The sequence below is a fragment of the Electrona antarctica genome (assembly GCF_951216825.1).
Source record: "Electrona antarctica genome assembly, chromosome: 22".
Classification (NCBI taxonomy): Eukaryota; Metazoa; Chordata; class Actinopteri; order Myctophiformes; family Myctophidae; genus Electrona; species Electrona antarctica.
Genome location: NC_136805.1, coordinates 28,088,896 through 28,113,281, shown reverse-complemented (window position 1 = coordinate 28,113,281; position 24,386 = coordinate 28,088,896). Strand labels below are relative to the sequence as shown.

Here is a 24,386-nt window from a genome sequence, read left to right as displayed (position 1 = left end):
AACGCGGCCAATTACATCTTAATTTGGGGTCCTTCCTTGACATGAAAAGGTTTGAGAAGCACTGCTCTCTTAATTTAAAAAAAAAAATCGTTTCTTTTACATTATTCTTTCTGACAACTAACTGGCCAATTACTGCACGACCCCATCTCTCCCGGCTATGGGATGGAGATGGAGACACTTCACACTATGCACACGTCTGCCTGCCCTGAGTTCAGTACTGTAGGCAGTATAGTAGTAGTAGTACACAGATAGTAGTGAAAGCAGCCAGGTGCGTTGAAGAGACGTGGTTTTAATGGACGCTTCTAGTGTCACTTTTTTATGTGCCAAACTGTCAGAAACAGCGGAGTATATGAAAAGATAGCGAGGCAGTGAGCACAGGGACCACGGGAGGGGATACTCTAAGGATGACACACACCACGGCCACTACTGCTGCTGCATGGCTGGGTGTCTAAAAAACAAACAAGAAAAAAGAAGAACCAGTTCCCGGAACTAACGTTAGCTAACACTAGCTAGCTTTTTGTTGACAGTGTGTGCGCGTGCTGTCAAGTCAGGAACTTCTCACCTCATTTAATTAAACTTCAGCTTAACTTGAACTTCAGCCCCTCAAACTTGGCTCAAGAAAGTTTTCTACTACTTGTGAGAGACTGAAACTTCTCAAAGTTCGCGTGGGCTGCTTCGAACCCACACTCTTGTCTTCTCTGTGGAGATTGGAGAATTATGACTTCAAGGGGAATCTTTTCTTCGGGTCCTCCTCCGATGAATGCCAGCAGCGTGAGCCCCATGAACGCTGCACTGTCCGCACATGCTGCGGGGCTGAGGATGACAGGGCTGCCGCCACCGCTCCCTCCTCCGGCCGGGGGGTTCCCCTCTCGACCCATGAACAACTCTCCACACCAGTACCACCAGGTCAGTGTGTTGACAGGTCACTGATCAGTGTGACTTTACCACGTGTTCTGTGCCAGAAATCAGTCATGAATGCTCTTTTAAAGGGACTCAAATGTCCTTTCCATTATACAACTTGATAAATTAATGAACACAGATTTTACTGTGTGTGTGATAAATGGGATGCAGGGACGCGCTACTCGACAAGTGGAAGGTCGGGTTACTTTGTGGCGTCCTTGCCTTGGTTTGCGGTTGCACAATCACATGTGTGTGTAAACTATATAAGCTTAAATCCCAACAGCAGAACAGCTGAGAGATTGTAAACTAAAAAGGGGAAAGGTGAGAGCTGTCAAAAAGAAAGGGGGAAAAAACAAATAAGTGCTCTACAGTCATCACTTCCGCATTTGAACGTGCTTTACAGTTTTCCTGTCATGCCTTTAGTTCAAGAACTGGTTCAAGTTCAAGTGATTGCTGGACATGAATGTTGCTAGATTTGTTTAACTTTGTGTGTGTGTGTGTGTGTGTGTGTGTGTGTGTGTGTGTGTGTGTGTGTGTGTGTGTGTGTGTGTGTGTGTGTGTGTGTGTGTGTGTGTGTGGGACAGAGGGACAGAGAGGGAGCAAGAGGAAGACTCACTCACTTGCTTTTACACAGTTCACAGCCCTCTGTCATTTTGCTGAAAAACAATAGTTTGAAATTGTATGGCCACCATCTGTCACAAGCAATGCTCTAGATCAGCATATATTATCATATTTTTTTATCACCATCTGTAGATTCCTATTGACTGTGGATTGTATTCAATTTTACTGATCTCATCTGCCTGTGTGTGACAGTTTATCATTTAATTATCCAGCCTAATTAGTTCTACTGATTAACGACATCTGTCATAAGCAGCCTGGTCAAGTCAGCAGCAGCACATTTATAAAAGAACAACATGATATAAAAGTTGAAAAGAGTGAGAGATTCTTTTTAGATTTAGGCTAAATGTTTATTATTATTGTTAGACCAATAATTTGAAAAACATAGTTCATTTGACCATACAGTATGTTCTGGTGTGTCTAAGAAAGAAAAGAGTCTATCATTTATCAATCGCAAGTAGTCTTTCAAAGCCAAACTAATTTAGTCTTGCAAGGAAATTATGCCCTTTTTTTGCCGTATTTTCTTGTTGGAAAGTTTCCAACAATCCTGTAATCTACTGAGGGTTACATTTCTTCAATGAGATTATCATCTTAATATCATTCGTTAAACATTTTTATCTGTACTCTCTTCTACTTCGCTTTCCTCAGCGCCCGGGAATACTACCCCCTAGGGTAGGGGGCACGTTAGGGGGGCTGATGTCAATGGGGGGCCAAGTCCCCGGGCCCTCTTACGGTGCTGGGAACATGGCCTTAAGGCCTGCCATGGGGCCCCCGACCATGGACTCCTCCAGGAAGAGGCTCCTACAGCAGCAACAACAGCAGCAGCAGCAAGGGCCTCTGGGAGGCCTAAGGCGTGGGTATGTAGATGAGAATGTGTAGATGAATGGAAGGAGATGAGGAACCAATTCCCATAATGTTGATACAGACACACAAAAGAGACTGTTAAAAGCCATATCAGAGCCATAGTATTTTATTGGGAAACGCAACATTTCGGTCTTGGGACCTTCATCAGGTTGTCTTGAGACAAGTGTCCCAATAAACAAATGTTTGTTTATTTTTTACTTTTATTTTTTTAGCATTTTAAGATGTATACAGGTGGCTTTATCGGTCCTACCTTGGCCATCTCTGATGCACTTTTATATAATGCTTAGTATTCAGTCTAGTAGTATAATAATAATATACTGCAGTGGTTCCCAACCAAGTTTGTCCGGCCGGAACTTAAAGTACAAGCTCACAACGCGTCGCGTGTTGTGAGCTTGTAGATTGGCTATTTTCACTACTAATGAAAACTTCTTAAAATGTATTTATGGAAATATAGATAATATTTTCATTGTATTTATCAAATACTTGTGTGTATAATAAATGTGCAAATAAATGTTGGAATAGTTTTGAAATGATGAAAAGCTGATGATTTATGCTAAATGTTTTGAAAAAATACATATTTTCTTTAAATAATATTATAGGAAATGGAAGAAAAAAAATTACTCGTGACCCATACAAATTGGTCCGTGACGTATAGATGGGTGATGTCTTTCCATTCAGGAAACCTTCACCAAGATAAAGAGATACTCAAATGTAGTTTTTATATTAACAATCCAGCAGCACCCAGCTCCCAGTCCAGACCCCAGCCTTGCAGTCTGGGTTTTAACTACTGCTTACAACAAGCGAAGGAAAGACTCAATTAACCCAAGAAATAGGGCTGTCTCATGACCAGCCTTCCGTATCAAAGCAGCAAAGTGTAGCTGGGATATTTTTGACATCAAAACGCATGATGACGCCACTCGATCATAAATCTTGCAAGCAATGATGCCCAGCAGAATTTTATGATTCCATCCACAAGTGTTTTGTCTTATGAGGTTTAGCTCATGACCAAATGCTCTGTAATGTTACGTACTATGGAGCCACAGGGTGGAAAGTGACATCTTAGGTTCTCATTAAAGCTCTTGAGAATTAGATTTGTCACAATTGGAGAGAGAAAGTGAGTGGTGTAACTTAATTAGAGAAACAAAACAAGCTTTTATTGAGTCAGTACTAGTGATAAGTGGCAGCCTGAGGGTCTGAATTGTAAGTCTAGGGAGAAAATAAAGAGACAGGATTTTGAAAACAAAATGAGCTGTTCACAAATAATTGATAATTAAATTAGTGGTTGCCTTGCCTTGATCTTATTTCTTGAGCTTTCATAGGCATTCGTTTAATTCTATTTGGGGTTTGGGGACCTTACTATATTACTTAAGAATAAAAATCCTTTTTTTAGGAACAAAAGACGCAGGATGGCTGACAAGGTTCTCCCTCAGAGGGTAAGATGACGTTAGCCCCCATATTTCATTTTAAATATCACCAGCTGTAGTCTTGCAGTACCCAACTCTCCTGTTGGCTCTTTAGATCCGAGACCTGGTTCCAGAGTCCCAGGCCTACATGGACCTCTTAGCCTTTGAGAGGAAACTGGATCAGACCATTGCCCGCAAACGCATGGAAATTCAGGAGGCCATCAAGAAGCCCATCACGGTAGCAACTAATTTGTTATAAGGTTTTGAGATGATGAATGTAAGATACATTTGAAGCTTCATTTACATCAACCCAATCATAACATTATGGGGCTACTAATGTTGCTTTTATTTATGTTTGCAGAGTTTATAGTTTTGTCCATAAATAGTATAGTACAATTGTCTGCATACAGTAGATGGAATTTTAACATGTGCCCAGCTTGTCCAAACCCTGTGAACCCTTTTATTTTTTGAGAAACGCTATTTTCAGTGGAATACCTGAGTATGTTTACTTTTTGATATGAGCCTCCACCTTAACCCTCCATCGTTACAGCAAAAGCGCAAGTTGAGGATCTACATCTCAAACACCTACATGCCTGGCAAGCCTGAGGGTGAGGAAGTGGAGAAGGTGTCCTCCTGGGAGCTGAGGGTGGAAGGCAAACTTCTGGAAGACGTAAGCGACTAAACTGTTTCTAATTCCTGATTTGTACTTGGCCGTGCGTGCTGTTGTGTACCGAAGATGGTTGCTAATCAGTTTTCTCTCTCACCAGACCACGTCTTCCACCTTAGCATCAACTGGTCCCTGCACAGCATCACTGTAACTGCCTTTCTACCAGCATGGGCATTGTCCACATAGTCATGTCATCGTCAGATCCAAACAATGTCCGGGTTTCAGGCGGTTCAGAAATCTCCTTAGTTACTCAGCCCCAGTTGGTCTGTGTCCTTAGCTCACACCATGCAACCAGATGTGTGTTTAGTCCCCAACCCACTCTCCGTAGTGTGCGTGCGCGCACACTCACACACACACACACACACACACACGCACACACGAAAAAGTAGGGTATTTTATTATTTTCTCTTTTCTTCCCTCGTCTGCCTCAGTTAAGGCATGTGTAGGAGTGTTGGGGAGTAGGGTGAGAGGGGGCATGTTGCGCAAACTAGACACTTTGGCAGAGATTCAGAGAAGCGGGGGGATGTGTGCAACATCTCTGGCTTATTCTCCACAGCCCCACCCCCATGTGGTCACGGCCAAAACAATGCAGCTGCACGGAAGGACACACAACATAATGCAACTCAGAAACTAGTCTTTTAAAAAAAAACCTCTGTCCTTTCACCTCCTTCCCTGCTATTTCTACTCTTAGCCCGGCAAACAGAAAAAGAAGTTCTCGTCTTTCTTCAAGAGCCTGGTCATTGAGCTCGACAAGGACCTCTATGGACCTGACAACCACTTGGTAGAGGTAGGACATACTTAAGTTGTAACCATACATGTGCACCTGTAATGTATTGATGGGTGCACACCAAAGTAAAGCTTTCCTAATGGTTACTGTTGGTACTACAATCGTAATTTGAAAGCACTAGTTTCAGCTGGAATCATTCTTATAATTAATATTTTAGTGCATTTGTTTTGTAATCATACTTATATTGTTGTATTCTTAAGAATCTATTTGGAATGGTCTGATGAACAAGTGAAGAAGTGAAAGAAGATCTAGCATCTAGAACAGATAGGTCTGTCCTCCTTTAGTACCAATACCAGGATATTGGTTTAGCATGTATTGACCTGAGGATGTGTCTCACAAGACTGAAAGAGTAGATGGCACTACAATGTTGATTGTTGATGTTTCACCCACAAAAGCACTCAAACCTCACCAGCAGGTTACAGTCATTGCAACAGATCTAGGATAAGTACACCACCTGCTAATGCTGGCACCCAACCAATATCAACTTGCAGTGTTTTCTCATGCTTCGCTTACACTATAATTCCCATTCATTAAATAAAGGAAAATGCAAATCTATCCACTCTGGGTCTATGCTGACTATACCATTTCCATCTATGTAATTCACTCTGTTAGTGGCACAGAATGCCCACCACTCAGGAGACGGATGGCTTCCAAGTGAAACGGCCTGGGGACATGAATGTGAAATGTACACTACTGCTCATGCTTGACCACCAGGTATGTGATCATCTATTCTACACACAAGCCACACAAAATGTACTCGTTATCATCTTTCACATTTTGAATGTGTATCAGTGTGCTTTTGCAATGTAAGGAATGTTAGACCACAGACCTCCAAGTTGATATCAGCAGCTTGTGTTGTATTGGTAGTGCTTGCAGAACATTTGAGTCTGTCAATTCGTACAGCAGAGGCTTAGGTTTTATGATGAATTCCTGTACTGTTCTTTGTCTATATAGAAGTGTCTATTTGTACGTCTCTAAATGTTTTGATGAATTGAACATGGTGGACCCTGTTGTAAACAAGTGTAATGCTTAATTGGGTCGTCCACTCACAGTTAACAGCCTTAGTATTGAGTTTGTGCTTGAAATGTACTGTAATTCTGCAAACTGTTAATAAAATTTTCAATCAATCAATCAATCAATAGGTCGGCATTCATTGAATCACGCTTTGCTATTTTGAAGACCCTTCGATCCAACATTCCTTATAGCAGCACGACTACATACTTTTGATTGTAGCTCAGCGCACTGCTAATCAGATCGCTTATCTTGGCAGAGTTACTGCATTGCTCCACCTGTTGAGCGACCTAGCACACCCTTACCTTTCCTCCCACTGTCCTACTCTGCCTAACTGCTTTTCTCCCGTTATTAACTTTGGCCATTCCTCTCTCCCCACAATGCTAGCCACCTCAGTACAAACTGGATCCGCGGCTGGCACGGCTGCTGGGCGTGCACACCCAGACAAGGGCCAGCATCATGCAGGCCTTGTGGCTCTACATCAAGAACAACAAGCTGCAGGACAGCCATGAGAAGGAGTTCATCAACTGCAACCGCTACTTCAGACAGGTGGGGAAGCCTTAAGACCTGAGGCCCATTCTAAAAGTGTTCTAAAATTGCTGTTGCTATATCAGTGGTGCTCGAACCTTTTTTTATGTCAAGGACCCCCAAAATAATCTGTATTTGGCCACGGACCCCCATCAAAATATTTTGTTCCAGGGACCCCCAGAAGCAAAGATTTGAGTTAAAAATGTTTGCTTTGCAAAATATATATTTATTCAAAGATTTGCACACCTTTTCACGATTTTTCAAAAATAGGACATCTACAAGCTCATAGCACGGCGCAAAGTGATGAGCTTGTATATCTGCTATTCTTAAACAGCCAAAGTATAAAATGACGCAGATGCTTTCCCAGATTGAATGGGTTCTTAACATTGAACTGATACTACATTTCTCACTGTTAGTTCTCCTACTGCAAATACTTTGAGCATATGGTTTTTACGGCATGGCGGCTAGCCATCTGTCTGTGTGATTGTCCGAAATTAATCTTGCAAACCGCTGGACAGATCAGTGCCACATATCTTGTGTACGCTGTCAGTAGCAGGCCAAAGAAGTACCTCCTCTTTTTGGCTCAGATTAGGCTGAAACCTAGCCAAAATGTGGATAATTCATAGACAATTGACGTCTCGATCCACATGATGGGATTTCCATTTATATCATAACATGTTATATAAAAAGAGTGTTCACAAGATTGAAGCCATTAGCTGCTACCTTTACATACGGTGTAATTTGTTTGTTTGTAGCAAACGTGTTATGTCCTACAGTGTGCACAGCTTGCTCTATTTTAACATAATGTCCTGCAGATCTTTGGCTGTCCTCGCATGAAGTTCTCTGAGATCCCCATGAAATTGGCTGGCCTGCTGCAGCACCCTGACCCCATCATCATCAATCACATTATTAGGTATTTTGTGTGTGTGTGTGTGTGTGTGTGTGTGTGTGTGTGTGTGTGTGTGTGTGTGTGTGTGTGTGTGTGTGTGTGTGTGTGTGTGTGTGTGTGTGTGTGTGTGAGTGTGAGTGTGAGTGTGAGTGTGAGAGAGAAGACAAGACGGGGAGATGATATCATTTAAAACGAACACACCTATCTATGACCCCTTGCACACTTACATGTATTCCGATATTTCCGTCTGATGACTGATGCTTCATCTTTTCAATCGAACACAGTTCAATTCCTTGCATCGGCTGTGTGTGCAAGGACCTTTATCCTCAAGTTTTAGGGAAAGGGAACATCTATACAAATGTACATATAGTTTTTGTTATTCTGAAAACCAATTGAAAGAGATTCTACATCACTTGATGTAGTATTAACACATTGACCATGCGCAGCTGTGTTAATTATTTGCAATAGAGTTGGGATGTTTAAGCAGTTAACCGTTTACACGTAAAACAAATCACTATCCTTTTAGGAAAATGGAAATTAATGAATATAAATAATTATTCCAATGTATGTAATAATAATATGTAACTGGTTAACTTATTTTTTTTAATTTTGGTTCAGTCCACCATGTAAACGATACACTCCATGTGGATAAAAACAACAACAATAATACATTATATTACATAGTTATGATCAAAAAAGGTATAGGCTGAAGCTAATTCTAAGCTTATTCTACCTCCCTTTTCCCAGTCAGAATGTTTTTGGGTGGGGGTGGAGGTGCATTATATATACAGTATGCTTTATTCAATTAGGACAGTGAACAGAGAGACTGGAAGGGCAAGAAGGAGAGATGACATACACTTGACTGCAGTAAAGAGCTCCAGGTCGGATTGGAACTGGGCTCAGCTGCGAGAGGGCTTCCGTATCCAATCACATTTTAACAGTGGATCATTCCATTGTAGATCCTTATAAATCCTTATGAAGTGTCAGCAATTCCACTATACCAAAACAGCTGAGACACATACGTCCCAGATTACACACACCCAAAGCGAGTTTGAAACTATGACCAACAACGACAAAAAACTCCCATACCTATTGGGAGAAATACACTTATTTCGATCCCGATACCGATACCAGTGTTGTGATCTCGTGTTGTGTTTATAGCTATCTAGCTAGTGTATATCTTGTGTTGTGTTTATAGCAGACTCCTCACTCATATGTGCACTTGCAGTTTGGGCAACTCTAAAGCAAACTCCACATGCCCAACATTTTATTTACCTGCCATAGTGTCAACCTCTTACCCCTGTGTCGGATCGGTGGTTAGACTGGCATATTCGCCGATACCGATATGACAATTCAAAGCTCCTTTGAATTGATCATCTCACACATTTCAAATCTATACTCTTCATATTCACATTTGACACTGCACAGATTTGAGCTCTTGTCGGTTTATCAGAATCCCCATTAGATTTATTTCAGATTTTTATTGAAGGGATATCCCCTTGAGATGCAGCATCTCATTTTCAAGGGGGACCCGTAAAACACGAACAAGATACATAAAACATACAGTACACGGGTACAACAATTACCCTAATGATCTGAGTTTGTTTTCTGAAATCCTCACGTATGCCTCCATGTGTCAGCAGCGTGGACCCCACAGACCAGAAGAAGACTGCATGCTACGACATTGACGTGGAGGTGGATGACCCGCTGAAGAGCCAGATGAACGGCTTCCTGTCCTCTACAACCAACCAGCAGGAGATCGCTGCTTTAGAGATGAAGGTATGGCTGGTCTATTCAGATCTGGTCTGCACTGGCCAGGGCTTTTAATGACTTGTGACTAGGGCTGCCACTATCAACTTTGTAGCGATTATTCTATGGATTTTATTTTTTGATTGATCAAGAGGTGTTTTTTTTGTACAGTATGTCAACAAATCATTCTACCTCGTTATTTTTTACTTTGTCGCCACACAAAAACTGCGAAAATAACCTATTTACAGCATCAGTAAACAAATTGATGCTAATATATGCTATGTGGATGTTAGTCTTTTGTTTAGGGAAGCAAGTGATCGATGAATTCATTTATTGATAATTGATAACCTTAATGAGCAGCGTTTATTTATTTAAATCTGAGAATCTTAATTTCTCTCAATGTAACATAAAAATCATAATTTTGCTGATATACAGAGAGAATACAAAAGGCATATTATACTGTTAAACTTTGGTGAAGCAGGGATCAAAACTTTATTTAAAAATGTTACACTGTGCAGACTCGATCCTTTTATGTTGATTCTCCCTCTGTCTAAAGCCCAACCCATACCAATGGGTCGCCCTCCTTGCAACCAAACGGTTGCGAGTAGATGCATGGCGACCCTTTGGTGTGGTTTGGGCCATTGGATTGAACCACTTCAACACTTCAATCACTTGGGTCGACTGGGTTCGACATGCAACAGGACATATCACACCGTCTCGTCCCGTCTCAACCCTTTGGTGTGCTTTTTGCTTAAAAGTTTTAACAGGTGAAATGTGCCTTGGTCTGGTTGATTGGTTGATTGAAATATTTATTAACAGTTTGCAGAATTACAGTACATTTCAAGCACAACTCAATACAAAGACATATAAAGCATTACTTGTTTACAAGAGGGTCCACCTTGTTCAATTCATCAAAACATTTAGAGACGTACAGATAGACACTACTATATAGCGAAAGAACAGAACAGGAATTCATCATAAAGGAGGTAAAAAGGGAAAAGAAACATGGGGGAGGGAAAAAGGGGTGGGGGGGATTCCGATTTTGCGGGGGCCAGTTTCGAATTGCAGCCGTCCGTAGGTGCCCTTTGAGAGCGGTTTTGAAGGAGTCAAGGGATTTGCATGTCTTAATGGCATTCCACATTTTGGTGGCATAGGAGCGAAAATAATTTAGTCCCTTGTTTGTGCCGAATCTGGGTTGCACATGGTTTGTTGCACTCCCTCTGGTGTTGTGGGTGTGGACTTCGTTAACATTAAGGAAGTATTTAGACAGGTACATGGGTGTCTTGGTGGTGTATCGAATTTTGTGGACCAGACCCATTGCAAGATGCTGTACTCGATCGTCGACCCTAAGCCATTCCAGCCTGTCAAAGTGGGCAGGGGTGAGGAGGGTTCGGGGGGTGAGGCCAAGTAGGAGCCTGACCAGTTTGTTTTGGGAAGTCTGGAGCCTTGTTTTAAGGGCCTTTGAGGTGCTGTGGTACGAAGAGGTGCATGCATAGTCGAAGAAACCTTGTACGAGGGCTCCTGTTAGGGTCTTCAAGGTGTTTTTGTTTTTCCCAGGTGTAAGGATAGTTTGTTATCAGCGAGCCAGGTGCAGATTCTACCGATGGTTGTATTATATAGAAATTTCACGAAATACCTTTCGTTTATGGGTAGGTTTCCTTCAAAACCTAGCTGCAGAACATTATTTTATGTACTCCCAGGACAGAAAATTCTAGAATTTTCGCTGTCCTGGGCTCTAAGGGTGACGTAGGAAGCCACGCCTATCCCGTATAGATACCTGCGTGGCTACGTCAGCCCTCATTCAACTTTTCTTCTGCTAAGCTGCGAGAACGAACTTTAACATTCCAGTGTGTGCAGGGTAATATATCTCGCAAACTCGGCCGAGAGATTAATTCTTTAGGACCGTGAGATCTCTGGCACACTCTCGAAGCAAACAGAAGGATACTTCTCGAGAAAAAAAGCCGAACTTCGACACAAGTGAGTTCTAGGCAACTTGTTGCTACGCTAGCTTGTCGAAAAAACAGCTCGCGCCTCTTTTTCTCTCTCGCTAAAGCTAGCGTTTGTTAGCTTAAAGCTATCGATAGTTAGCTTAGCGCTACTAGGCAGATACGCCTGTGGTCTACTATTACACGCCACGAGGAAGATAAACCTGTGGCTGTTAAGCACTCGGACTCCTCTCTCTACAAGCAACCATGTCGCTGACGAGGGAGACCCAGCCCGGGGAAAGACGCCATCGAGGACAGCCGGTGCCCGCCGACTGTCAAGAAGGCCCCAAACAAAAGACGTGCTCCACCTGGGGATGCGGGAACACGATGTCGGGCAAAGACGGGCATGACGAGTGCATGTATTGTCTCGGCCTCACCCACACCCGTGAGTCCATGGAGGAAATCGGTCCCGTTTGCCTCCATTGTGAGAAAATGGACGACGACGTCCTAAACAACAGGCTCGGACGTGTCCAAAGGTATTATGACAACTTTGCCGCCCACGGACTCCGAGAGAGGAGCCCCACTCCTCCCCCGCGACGAGCTCGCATACAAGTCCCGCCAAAGGGGCTTTGGCCCCGCGTCACCACCGGAGAGGGACAACGAGCTACCCCGAGACAGAGGCTCGACTACTCGGGCAACAGAGCCCCAACCGGAGCCTCTTCTTCAAGAGCAGCACCTGCCGGCGCTAGCCGAGACAGGTACGCTACTTCAGCCTCTGCAACCAGGGCTCACGAGGCCACTGATTACGAGGCTCATGGCGCGAGGCCAAGGGATACCTTCGCACCGCGCCGCTCTTCCCCAGCTCCACGTGCTCGACAACACGTCGTGCAGGCCACCATTGAGTGCCCGCCCAGACATACAGCTAGACGCAGACAGCCTGCCGTTGCACCCAGCTATATGGTGGACCGCCTGGACCCTTCCCCAGACCGCGCAATGTCTCCCGGTGGGGAGCATTGGACTACCAGGGAGGAAGGGGAGCTTCGTGATGACGAGCTCCCTTCCTTCCAGGAGCAACTCCAGGACTACCACGTCCTGGACGAGGCCTACGCGGACGAGCGAGATGGCCATGATGACCTCTCCCCCGGGGACTACGTCAGCACCACTCGTCGCCCCTTCGACGACCTGGATGCCATGGACATACAGGAGCACCAGCAAGCCAGGGCTCCTGTCCCCCCGCCTCCTGTACCCCCCATGGATGACTCCAATATTTACGAGATATACAGGAAGGCTAGTGCACGTTGTAACCACACATGGCCTAAGTCAACTGTCAAGGTACTACCATGGGAAGGCAGGACTGATGAGTCCGCCCCCCCCCCTGCACCTAGAAGACAGAAGCTCCCTATGGCACAGGGCTTCGAGGAGGCCATGATGCACGCCTGGGACGAACCCCTCCTGAAGGTGGATTTTCCCAAGGCCAGCGCCAAGGGGCCCAACGACATACCAGATAAACAAACCCTCGCCATAGACTTCATGCCAGCTATGGACAAGGCTATAGCGGCCTACCTGGCCAACCCTGCAGCTCCTAGAGTGGATCACCACGTAAAGGAACCGCAGCTCCTGTCCAGCAGCGTGAGGGAAGCCTCAAAACTGAACAAGTGGCAGTATGCACACATGTCCTTCGTGGCGAAGGCCCTCAATGCAGGAGCACTTCTCCAGGGTTCCATGAAGAGCCTCCTCATTGAGATGGGACAGAAGTCCATTAAAGTCCAGCTAGCGGAACTGCCAGAAGACCTGGCCGAGTTACGCCGCCTGAATCACGAGATGGCCACCCTCCAGAGGGACTCCACTCTCCACAACGCCAAGGCAATGGCATGTTCCATCCTCCAGGAGAGATGGCGTTGGGTCGATCAAACCAGCGCCATCTCCCTGGAGACAAAGAAAGAGTTTGTGGCTGGAAATATCCACCCAGACAGTATGTTTAAGGACGCTCTGGCCAAGATGTCAGAGACCATCCAACAGCTCGAGTCCTCCACCAAGACGATGAAGGCGCTCGAACCGCTGGCCAACCAGGCCGCCCCGGTAGGCCGCCCCAAGGCTAAGAAGGCACCCTGGAAGGCCAAGACCGATGACAAACCCAGGTCCCAGGACCGGAGCGGAGATAGACAGCGACAGCCTGCAGGCCGAGGCAGAGCAGACCGCCGCACCTCTCCGCCGCCCTACAAGGCCAGGAGCGCTCCCAGAGGCCGAGGCCAGGGGAAGCGCAAATGACCTGCCCGGGCCGGGTCATCTTCCCCACCACACTCAGAGTTCAAGGCCAGAGGTGGGGATCACAGATCTCACCTCAGAGCCTGCGCTGAAGCGCTTAAGGGGGCCTGTACACAGTGCTGTGAGCACCGTTGTACAGACCCCGAAAATTGTTATGTGCAATTCACATGTGTATGTTTTTCCACGTTGTTCAATAAAGAAAACAAAAAAACAAAAAACACAAAAAACAATAAAACCAACTCTGAAGGGCATAGGCCCAGTGGGAAAGATAACCCACACTGTGACAGCTTTAGCTGTCACAGGCCAAAAACTCCACGCCAATTTTTTCCAAACTCAATACCGAAAAAATTCACTAGAGGGAGACATTTCACACAAAGTAAGTCTTCCCCTAGGCAGGCCATGCACCACGCTGACAAGCGCAGGGAACCCTTTGTCACGTCATCTGTCACAATGGCGGATATCCGGGGCTTCCCCGTGGATAATCCGTACAATTCAGACAGGATACAGGCTACAGTTCGCCTCGAAACCGCCCACTTCCAGGAAAATTATTTTCTCAGAAGCGAGCGGGCAAAAGGCCGCCATTCTGCAAGAGGAAATCAATTCATTAATGCAGAAAGGCGCCATCACAGAGGTGGCCCTCGACCAATCAATGAACGGTTTTTACTCCCGCTATTTCTTGGTAAAGAAAAAGGGGGGCGGACTCCGTCCCATTCTAGACCTGAGGGCATTGAATCGTCACTTAAAAAAGCTGCGATTCAAAATGCTTACTCCACCAGTCCTCCTACGCCTAATTCGCGAAGGGGACTGGTTTACGTCAATAGACCTGCAAGACGCATATTTCCACATTCCGATTTACCCGCCGCACAGAAAATTTCTGCGCTTCGGGTTCAGAGGAAAAGTGTACGAGTACACAGTCCTTCCCTTCGGAATGTCACTGAGTCCCAGAGTCTTCATAAAGTGCACCGCGGCAGCTATCGCTCCGCTCCGACAGCAAGGGATCCGTCTCGCTACATACGTAGACGACTGGATCCTACTTGCAGACTCTCCACGAGAAGCACTGTCGCACACACATCGTGTGCTCAGCCACCTCGACTCGCTTGGGTTTATAATAAACCACGAGAAGAGCATGCTTATGCCAACACAGTCAATAGACTTTATAGGCATAACACTGAACTCAATCTCTTACACGGCCCGCCTGAGCCAAGAGAGAATAGACGCAACACTGCAGTGCGTGGCGTCATTCAAAAGGGGACGCTCGATTCCTTTTCATGCATGCCTCCGGATGGCGGGGTTAATGGCCTCTGCGGTCTATTTAATCCGCCTAGCAAGGCTACATATGAGACCTTTCCAACGATGGATAGGCTCTCTACATGTACCAATGCACCGTCGGCACCAGAAGGTAACAGTAACATCACAATGCATACTAGCCCTTCAATGGTGGTCAGACAGGAAAACCCTCTCAGAGGGCGTCCCCATGGGAAAGCCTCTGATCAGGAAAGTCATCACTACAGACGCCAGCATGACAGGCTGGGGAGCCACGATGGAAGGACTCACAGCCAGAGGTTTATGGTTGGGGCCACTACGTGCCCTTCACATAAATTACTTAGAGCTCATGGCAGTCTTCCTCGCCCTGAAACACTTTGAGCAGCGCATCCTGGGTTGCCATGTCCTAGTCAGGACAGACAACACCACGGCCATGTGCTACATCAACAGACAAGGTGGACTCAGGTCCCCTCGTCTTCATCAACTGGCTCAGAAACTGATCCTGTGGTGCAACACACGCGTCCTCTCAATAGTAGCGTGTCACGTCCCAGGTCTTCTGAACACAGGGGCAGACCTGCTGTCCAGAGGACCTCTCCGCTACTCAGACTGGTCACTACACCCTCATGCAGTGGCCCAGGTCTGGAGCAGGTTTGGGAAATCCAAGGTGGATCTCTTTGCCACAGAGGAGAACACGAAGTGTCCCCTCTTCTTCGCAATCAGGGGACCATCAACGTTGGGGCTAGACGCTCTGTCACACCAATGGCCCAAAACCCTTCTCTACGCCTTTCCCCCGCTATCCCTCATCAGCCCCACTCTGGACAGAGTGAGGACTCAGGGTCTGAAGGTGCTCCTAATAGCCCCGTCGTGGGGGGTCTGGAGGTCGGAAATAACCCCTCTCCTCTACGACCAGCCGTGGAGAATTCCCCTTCGAGCGGATCTCCTCTCTCAAGCGAGGGGGGAGATCTTCCACCCTCACCCCCAGGACCTAGACCTATGGGTCTGGCCCGTCAAAGGGTGATGTTGACTGCCGTGGGTCTACCTCCGAACGTAATCGAAACGATTCAGAAAGGCAGAGCCCAGTCAACAAGGGACCGTTACGACACAGCCTGGCGCGTCTTCGAGCATTGGTGCTCACGAAGACCAGACCAAACAGTCCCCTACCAGGCCTCAGTGATCGACGTCCTGTCATTCCTGCAGGAGCTCTTAGACAGCGGTCTAGGCCTCTCCTCAGTCAAGGTCCATTTGGCGGCAATCTCTGCCTGCCACCCAGGCTTTGATAACCAGACGGTGTGGAAGCACCCGCTGGTAAAACAATTCATGAAGGGTGTACGCAGGGAACATAGGACATGCAGATCCCTCGTTCCCTCGTGGGATTTGTCCCTGGTTCTAAAGGCTCTGGCTACAGCACCCTTTGAACCACTACAAACCGTGAGCCTCAAGCTCCTAACCCTGAAGGTGGCTCTCCTGATCGCACTCACGACAGCAAAAAGGGTCAGCGACCTAAATGCGCTCTCGATCTCTCCAGACTGCATGAGGTTCGATGAGGGGTCGACCAAGGTCACCCTAAAGGCAAACCCCGCCTTCATTCCCAAAAATGCTCTCTCAGTGTGTGTGCCAGTGAACCTACAGGCTTTCCATCCCCCGCCGTTCTCCTCTGACGAAGACAGCAGGCTTAATTGCCTCTGCCCAGTCAGAGCTTTACGCATATACGCGGATAGACTGGCTCCCTTCAGACAAGGAAGCCAACTCTTTGTGTCCTGGGGTGCCAGGACCAAAGGAAAGCCCGTCACGAAGGTCACTATCTCTAACTGGATAGTGGAAGCCATCCGTCTGGCCTACACTAGCCAAGGCGTGGATTCCCCTCAAGCCCTGAGGGCCCACTCCACAAGAGGTGTGGCAGCTTCCTGGGCACTCTACAAGGGTGTCTCCATTCAGGAAGTCTGCACAGCAGCAAGCTGGTCTACACCCTCGACTTTCGCCACATACTATAACCTAGATGTGGCAGCGCCTTCGCTAGCGCACGCGGTCTTGGGGGCCGCTGCTCAGTAAAGCATCAGGGCAGCATAGCGCTGCCTCCTGCTCTCCACAAGGACTAGGTTCTGGACCCAAAAGGGTCCGAGCCCCTCCCAAAAGGTTTACCTGGGACCCACTGGAAGTTCAGGTCACGGGAGTTCATAAAGTCCCATAAACGAAAGGTATTTCGTGAAATTTCTATATAATACAACGTTAAAGGTTACTTTAGTAACCACGGTTGTATATATAAATTGAACGAAATACCTTTCGTGGAACGCCCTTCTGTTCTCTAAAGCAGAAGAAAAGTTCCGAATGAGGGCTGACGTAGCCACGCAGGTATCTATACGGGATAGGCGTGGCTTCCTACGTCACCCTTAGAGCCCAGGACAGCGAAAATTCTAGAATTTTCTGTCCTGGGAGTACATAAAATAATGTTCTGCAGCTAGGTTTTGAAGGAAACCTACCCATAAACGAAAGGTATTTCGTTCAATTTATATATACAACCGTGGTTACTAAAGTAACCTTTAACGTTACTATGTGTTATGTTACTGGTTACTATGTTTCATCCATAGAACAAGGCTATACTTAATGGTTACATATATGAGCTTTTCATTAGATACAATGTTGAAGAGCCTTCTGACCAGACATGTTCTGTACCTGCAGATCCATGAGACCATTGAATCCATTAACCAACTGAAGACCCAGAGGGATTTCATGCTGAGCTTCAGCAACAGCCCCCAGGACTTCATTACTGACTGGCTGAAGTCCCAAAGCAGAGATCTGAAGGTCATTCTACTACTTATATCACTTGCCTGTCCACATTTTACAGTGTCATTCATTGGTCAAATGAATTCTGTTTTCCAGTCTACCAAAGGTAACCTAGCAGCACCTGTGTGCTGCTAGAAAGTAAAGTCAAAGCAAACAAAATAAGTATTCATCATAATCTTAAAATCAATATGGACAATGTCCCTCCCTATCAACAAGATTGCAATACAGACCCAATGTTATATCACAGGATATCATGGTGTACAAATAGGCTATATTCCCGTATTTTTTGGAATGATAATGTCATTTTGGAACGTAAAACTATTTGCAATAATCTGTGATGGGATTATTTTCCTTACATCAGATAGAACTATTCAAGATGTATGCTCTTGACAATCAAACAACACATCAAACCATTGATTGTTGTTCCTTTTATTGTTCATAAGAATGACAACTTTGTTGTTGTAGAAATTCCACACATGCCCATGTAACCACATGATCCTTTGCGTCCCTATTCTGGGGCAGAAATTCAACAAAAAGATTTTGTGTAGAACAGCAGTCTTCAACGTTTTTCAGACCAATGACAACTTAGCTGAGAGAGATGAAGCAGGGCTCTGTAATTGGTCTGCTTTTTCCCCCTCTGCACCTTGTAGATCAAAAATAGACCATCTACAAGCTTGCAACGCCTCAGAGCACAGGGCTTTGGGAGCTTGTAGATCTGCTGTTTTTGGCTTAAGTTCTCCACACAAAGATTTGGTGTACCCCCTGTAGTAAATGAGGACCTCCTGTTGAAGGCCACTGGTGTAGAGAGAAAAGGCTAGTGTAGAGTCAAGTAAGTACCGTATATAGGGTTTAAGTGGTAAGTGGTTAAATAATAGAGTAGTCCACCATAGGTCCACTCTGCTCTGTAAATTATACAGGTATGTAATATATGCAGTGGTCCGCCATGGGAACAGTAGTGAAACTTCTTCTACTAATTTCGTCTCCATTAGATAAAACGGAATCGTACCTCAGCTTTTCAGTACATGCCGCACCCTGGAACCAAACCATAATGCACTCTGTCTCCTCTTGTTGCGTGAGCACTGAGCATGTTTATGCAACACGCCTGGCAGCTTGGTTGAATGAAACGGAGCCCCCTGGAGGATCAACTGCGTAATGATTCTGAATTGTTGAAAAACCAGTTCATAGTTTTCTCATGTTTTCTTGCCCTACGATATGACAACAAAGCAACATTTAATGTCGTTTAATGCTGTTTGATGGGAGACTACTGTATGAATATGATGAGAGAGTCCAATTCTGTTAGCCTGCCAGGGATGGGTGCCTACTGCCTGGAACGTGTAGAAATGGTTGGTTTTGTTTATTCGAGATTTCAGGGTATACAGTAAATCAGATTGATAGTTAAATTTAGACCTTCATCAGGAGGAGAATGTTTTCAGTTTTATATTTTATAATTATGTATATTAATGTTAACCCAAGATCGAAGGACCAGGCTTTTCAAGCCAAATGTAGAAAATACCTTGAAAGTAATCCAACTACAAAAAGTACTCGGTCTCATAAAAACCAGGCATTGAGCCTTTACCATTGAAATTTACACAAAATAGTTATAGAACCTTTTAGTTAATACGTTTAGTAGTTAGTTAAAGCAGGAATACCTTTCATGAAAATGTTTAGTATAATATTAAACCTTTTTTAGAGAAGTTTAGAATGTGCCCAAGTGAATGGAAAATGAGTGAAATGCCCTTTACCTTCAAGTTACCAAGACCGCATAGGAAATACTTTGAACCCTAGTAAATCCAAAAATGGAACTATAAAAAAAACCCTTAAAAGTAATTTGAAGACGCAGACGCAAAAACGAGGAAACTGAGTGAATTAAGCTTTTAGAATGTTAAGTAAGTTCAATTTGACAAGGAATGTGTTCGAATTCGGAAGTACAATTACATCAATATAATTTACAAGTGTCCGATGGGTTCCGAAGTAACTCTTCTGCCCGTGGATAATACAATTATATTCAAAATGACGCAATGTTGTTTGTCTAATGTGATTGGAGGAACGTCCCACGTTGTCTGTCCGCACCCACGTGTAGTAGATCCGATTTGTCCAGCACATGGATGGGACTTCAGGCCGGGAGTGCATGAAGGCTGTTGGCATCGTGACCTGAGGAAACTCTTTCCTTACAAAAACAATAATCTACAGCTGTCTCCTGATAGTGTTGGTTATGTTTACACCTTCCAAGAGCCGCTATCAAAACTGCCAAGGCCGAATACATGTAGGCTAAAATAAAAAACAGGGCTACATTATTGTAAGTTAACTGGCTGGGGGGATATCATATAGTGAGGGTGAATCTGGTGACAGAAATCTATAATATAAATGATAAATTAGGCTGTGAAATTAACAGGACGGAGACAAAGTGACATGACATTATGGGATGAGATGAAAACCTAATTTGGTCATAAACATGGTGCAAACACCAAAACAGGGCCTAGGCCAAAAGTTAAAGATGATAGGGCTGTCCAGCTTGAAATGACGTGTAAACATTTTCCATCACAGATAACATAACACAATATATGTGACACACCCATACGGAACATACCAAAAAGATGATAATATGTACATATAAATGTCATATAACCACCAAGAAAAATAAATTGTATGGTCCTACACTAACAGGGAAGTGACACTGACAGTTACAAACCGCATAACCTGAATCAAGTTTTGAAACGAAACAAACAAGACAAACATGACAAGACAAGACAACACACAACATGGCATGGGCACCCACACATGGTTCCTCATAATAAATATACTGAACAACCCAGCTGTGTCGGAGATCACGTCTAGCATGCTCAGATTCAGATTTAAACTCATTCAATCTGGAATAGCTTGGAACTGTAAGTTATTTACCAGTGCGAGGAAGGGGCCCCATGTGTCTTCAAATTTGGATACCGAGCCTCTCAAGGCTCGGTATTAGACGCCTAGCTAAGAGAGTGGTAAAGGCCACCAATGAGCTTTGTATTTTGGCAGTAATGGAGTAGGGGTAGCTCTGGTCCATAGCTCTAATGCGTTGCATTTAGAGCTATGTTACTCTCGACTTCCGCTGCTCGCATGAATGCAGACCAGCCTCTCGTCTTTAGCGTAAATAAAAATAACGTTTTTGCTACTCACCAAAACAAAGGCGGGTTGAGTCATTACAAAGCCTACTTTCCTTAGTGGGAGCACTCTGAGCCCCCCCACCACACGTATAAACGGTACTTTTTGGCCAAAAGAGGATTTTGTTACTCCACTGCGCCTTCTACCGATATTGCCCAGAGAATTGCCTCATAGAGAATACTTTTCCTCCAGTGAAAAAAAATCCCTTTATAAAAAGTACCGTTTATACGTGTGGTGGGGGAATTGATTTGATTTGAAAGGGAATATTTTTCAGATAGCTGCTGAAAAGGAGGCAAATACATTGCCAATATACAGATCCCTGAGATTCGTAATACCAAGTGATGACCATAAAGAGAAGGCACTATCACTCAAAGATGGATGGAATAAAGGGTTTGCTGTTATTGGGGCCTGTGTAGAAATGTTGAAATCAAATATATCAATATGCTGTATTTGGTTTTTTTCCCAGTTGATGACGGATGTGGCAGGGAATCCAGAGGAGGAGAGGAGGGCCGAGTTCTATGAGGCTGCCTGGGTACCAGAGGCTGTGGGCAGATACGTTTACTCCAAGGTAAGCTATCCAACAGCCCACTCAGCAGGTCCTAATGCATTGCAAAGAGGTAGCAGGGTGGCCTCTTTGGTCTTTGGCAGAGGATTATCATCGAACATGACCTAAAAGGCACATGTTCGACCCCAACAGCTAGTGTAAAATCTGTGGTAAAATATGGTGGATGAGCTCTCGATTTCATTCACAGTGCAGTGCTATCCTGATTGAATAAAGCATATAATACATATACAAGAAAAGCAGGTGCGCTTCCTCTGGACACTGCCCTTGGTTAAGGCAGTGGGTGCTCAGCTTTGAAAATAACTTGCAAGACTGTTTCAGATGCAATTTCTCATGTTTATTTGAGAACGCCAACGCGTTTCGGCAAACAGCCTTTTTCAGAGCAGACTAAAAAGACTTTCAGTCTTGCATCTTTTATTTTGGAGTGCTGCTTCTTCCGGGATCCGATGGTAAGCATTAGTCCGACATGCGGGAACAACGGTCGGACTAGTGCTCGAACATGCGCTGCTCCCGTGTTTGCGGTTATGGTTTGAGGTAGGCTCTCAGTCTAATGACTGTTGGACCAATAATAGTGTTGGAACTAAAGCTTGTGCCCACTTTTTCCACTTAGTAGTTTGAGTTACACCGTAACATTTGTCCTTGTTTTGTTTCAGGTGCAGCAGAAAAGACAAGAGTTGGAGCAGGTGTTGGGTATCCGACTCACATGAACGTCTAATGTAGAGTGTCAGTTTACACTCATGTTTAAAACAATCGCAACGGCAATTAGCTTGGAATCAGCAAGCTACTTTTGCAGCTAAAATGTTCCTGCACAATTACAAAGACATCCTCTCAGGCATTATATCATGCGATTGTTTAAGCAGGGTAAAGACTATGTACATGGTCTCAATGTTTGCCTTTTAATGTCTTTTTGTACCGATTGCTGGTTCAAATCATCTTTGCCTTGTTTTACAGTGTATGTTCAAATTTGTCTTTTGTCCATCTACACTTTGCTTAAAATATTTTAAGCATTGGTGCTGTGTAGCCGTTTCTAACCATTTTCAAAGGGTGTCTGTTCACCCAATTACTAAAAAAGAAAAAGCCATAAACATTCTATAGGAATAATAACTGATGTTTGGAAATAATATTTGGGAGACATGGTATATCCACATTGTTCTTACCTGAAGCGTATCTCTCTTTAAAAAGAAATCATTCTTTGGTAGGCAAGAGGCCTATGGTACTTACAGTACTGTCATTTTTTTTGTGGGTGTATTTATTTTCTTTTTTAATCTATATTGTAAAGAGGGTCAGTATGTTTGAGTTATTCTTCATTAGCCACATGGGCCATATTTTACATTTCGATGTATGACGGACGGTGTTGCACAGCGAAAATGCCATATCTATAAGCTCTCTAGATCTGCTATTTCTTGAAATTCTATGACATGCCCAAAATAGGGACACCAGGTTGAAAGTGGTTTAACCTCAAAGAATTTTAGTCATCTCAGTGGTACCGTCTTTTCAGTATACTGTAGACTGTCACTGTACAGATCTATAATGGAGTATGCACCACACTGTCGGAGTGCAGTAATGTCCCTGCAAATCACGATGTACTTTCTTTTTTTATCCAAATGGTGGATATTTAATTTGGGAATTATAATAGTATGCATAAATCTAGGACTCTCAGGAAAACTGTTCTGGGAAGATGTTTGTGGGAGCTTCCCATTTTTGCAAGGAAATGAGTCCACTCGGTCCAGCTGTTGGTTCAGTAGAGATTTGTTTGTGTGCATTTCTTAAATGTTGACATGCTGTTGTGATTTGTTGTCAGGGCGTTTTGTTCTCTTCAAGCCAAGAGAGGGAACTGTGGCAGTCTGTGAGGTTTGAGGGGGGTCTCCCTGGAAACAATACATTTGACTCAGACGTCTTAAGAACGCTAACTGGTAGTGATTAAAATTTAATTCCAACCATTGAATGTTTTTATGCCAACCATTGTATGTAAACATTGCACCAGACTGTTGCGTGATGTATTTATGAGTCAGTTTTAGAACAAGTTTAGGATTAAATGCTATGTGGGCAGAAATTGCCTTGAGGGATATATCTCCTTATGTCCTTCCAATGAACATTCCACAATACCACGTGTCACTGTGCCAAAACTGTTTTTGTGTAAGAGTTTCCTCATTTTAGAGACATATTATTGTGCCTCTTAAGTTTTTTTCATACAGTATATTAAGATGATTGCATGTTTTGTATCTTAAATCAAAAGCCTTTATCTTTTATACATTGGAAATATTTTGTACAATAAATACACTTGCAAAATCCCGGACTTTTGTTTCTCTCTTTGTCTCCAGCCGAAGTCATGGGGAGAGTGTGTTTTGCACTCCGTGTACGTGTGTCCGTCCGTCTGTTACCAGCTAATCTCCGGCACCGCTGGCCGGTTGATGCCAAACTTTGTACACACTCCCTGGATGCCAACGATGAACCTCTGCCCCAAATTTTCCACAATGGCCTGTTATAGCGCCACCATGAGGCTGGGTTTTGCAAAACATTTCTTTATTACTTGTACACATTTTATTCATACATCACACAACTCTGTTGTATACACTATCTCTATAGTCATGTGATCAACACAGACCTGTCCACTAACCCATATTCCATCCCTTTGGCTAAAGATTGCCTTCCAAAGTTTGCAGGATTGGTCCGTTTTGAACAAAATGCCTCAATTTGAGGGACATTTTGCATACACATTCCCATTAGGCAGAGGAAGAAATGCCACTTGAAAATGTTCACAACAGCCTCATAGTGGCGCTATAACTGGCCCATTGGTGTTTTTACCTATAACTGCACCGATCTGTAAAACTTTGTATGCTCACTCCCTAGAAGCAAAGGAAAAACATTTGGCTTGCATTTTTCACATCTGCTCTTTATAGTGCCACCAAGAGGCCGACTTATGTAAAACACTTTTTTTAAATTACTCCTTAAGATTTTATCCAAATCTCGTGCAAATCGGTACACATGATCTCTATAGTCATGTGATCATGACAATATTGGCTTCCAAAC

At 44.4% G+C, this 24,386-nt stretch overlaps 1 protein-coding gene across 1 annotated transcript; it reads left to right on the top strand.

Annotated features, from left to right (window-relative positions):
• The first annotated feature begins 207 nt into the window (after positions 1 to 207).
• Positions 208 to 23,645, top strand: smarcd2 (SWI/SNF related BAF chromatin remodeling complex subunit D2). Its single transcript, XM_079491839.1, has 13 exons — positions 208 to 906; positions 2,167 to 2,375; positions 3,773 to 3,815; positions 3,901 to 4,023; positions 4,336 to 4,455; positions 5,144 to 5,239; positions 5,852 to 5,953; positions 6,638 to 6,799; positions 7,594 to 7,691; positions 9,311 to 9,446; positions 17,546 to 17,668; positions 21,261 to 21,362; positions 22,010 to 23,645. Exons 1-13 carry the CDS (start codon positions 718 to 720, stop codon positions 22,061 to 22,063), a joined length of 1,557 nt encoding a protein of 518 aa, XP_079347965.1. The 5' UTR covers positions 208 to 717; the 3' UTR covers positions 22,064 to 23,645.
• The last annotated feature ends 741 nt before the right edge of the window (positions 23,646 to 24,386 follow it).

What these genes read in the sequence shown, in the direction of transcription:
- smarcd2 (XM_079491839.1), top strand. Translation starts at nt 718, where the DNA reads ATGACTTCAAGGGGAATCTTTTCTTCGGGTCCTCCTCCGATGAATGCC. An exon ending in TGCTCATGCTTGACCACCAG is followed by an intron (nt 5,954 to 6,637) that starts GTATGTGATCAT and finishes CCACAATGCTAG; the next exon opens with CCACCTCAGTACAAACTGGA. An exon ending in GCAACCGCTACTTCAGACAG is followed by an intron (nt 6,800 to 7,593) that starts GTGGGGAAGCCT and finishes AATGTCCTGCAG; the next exon opens with ATCTTTGGCTGTCCTCGCAT.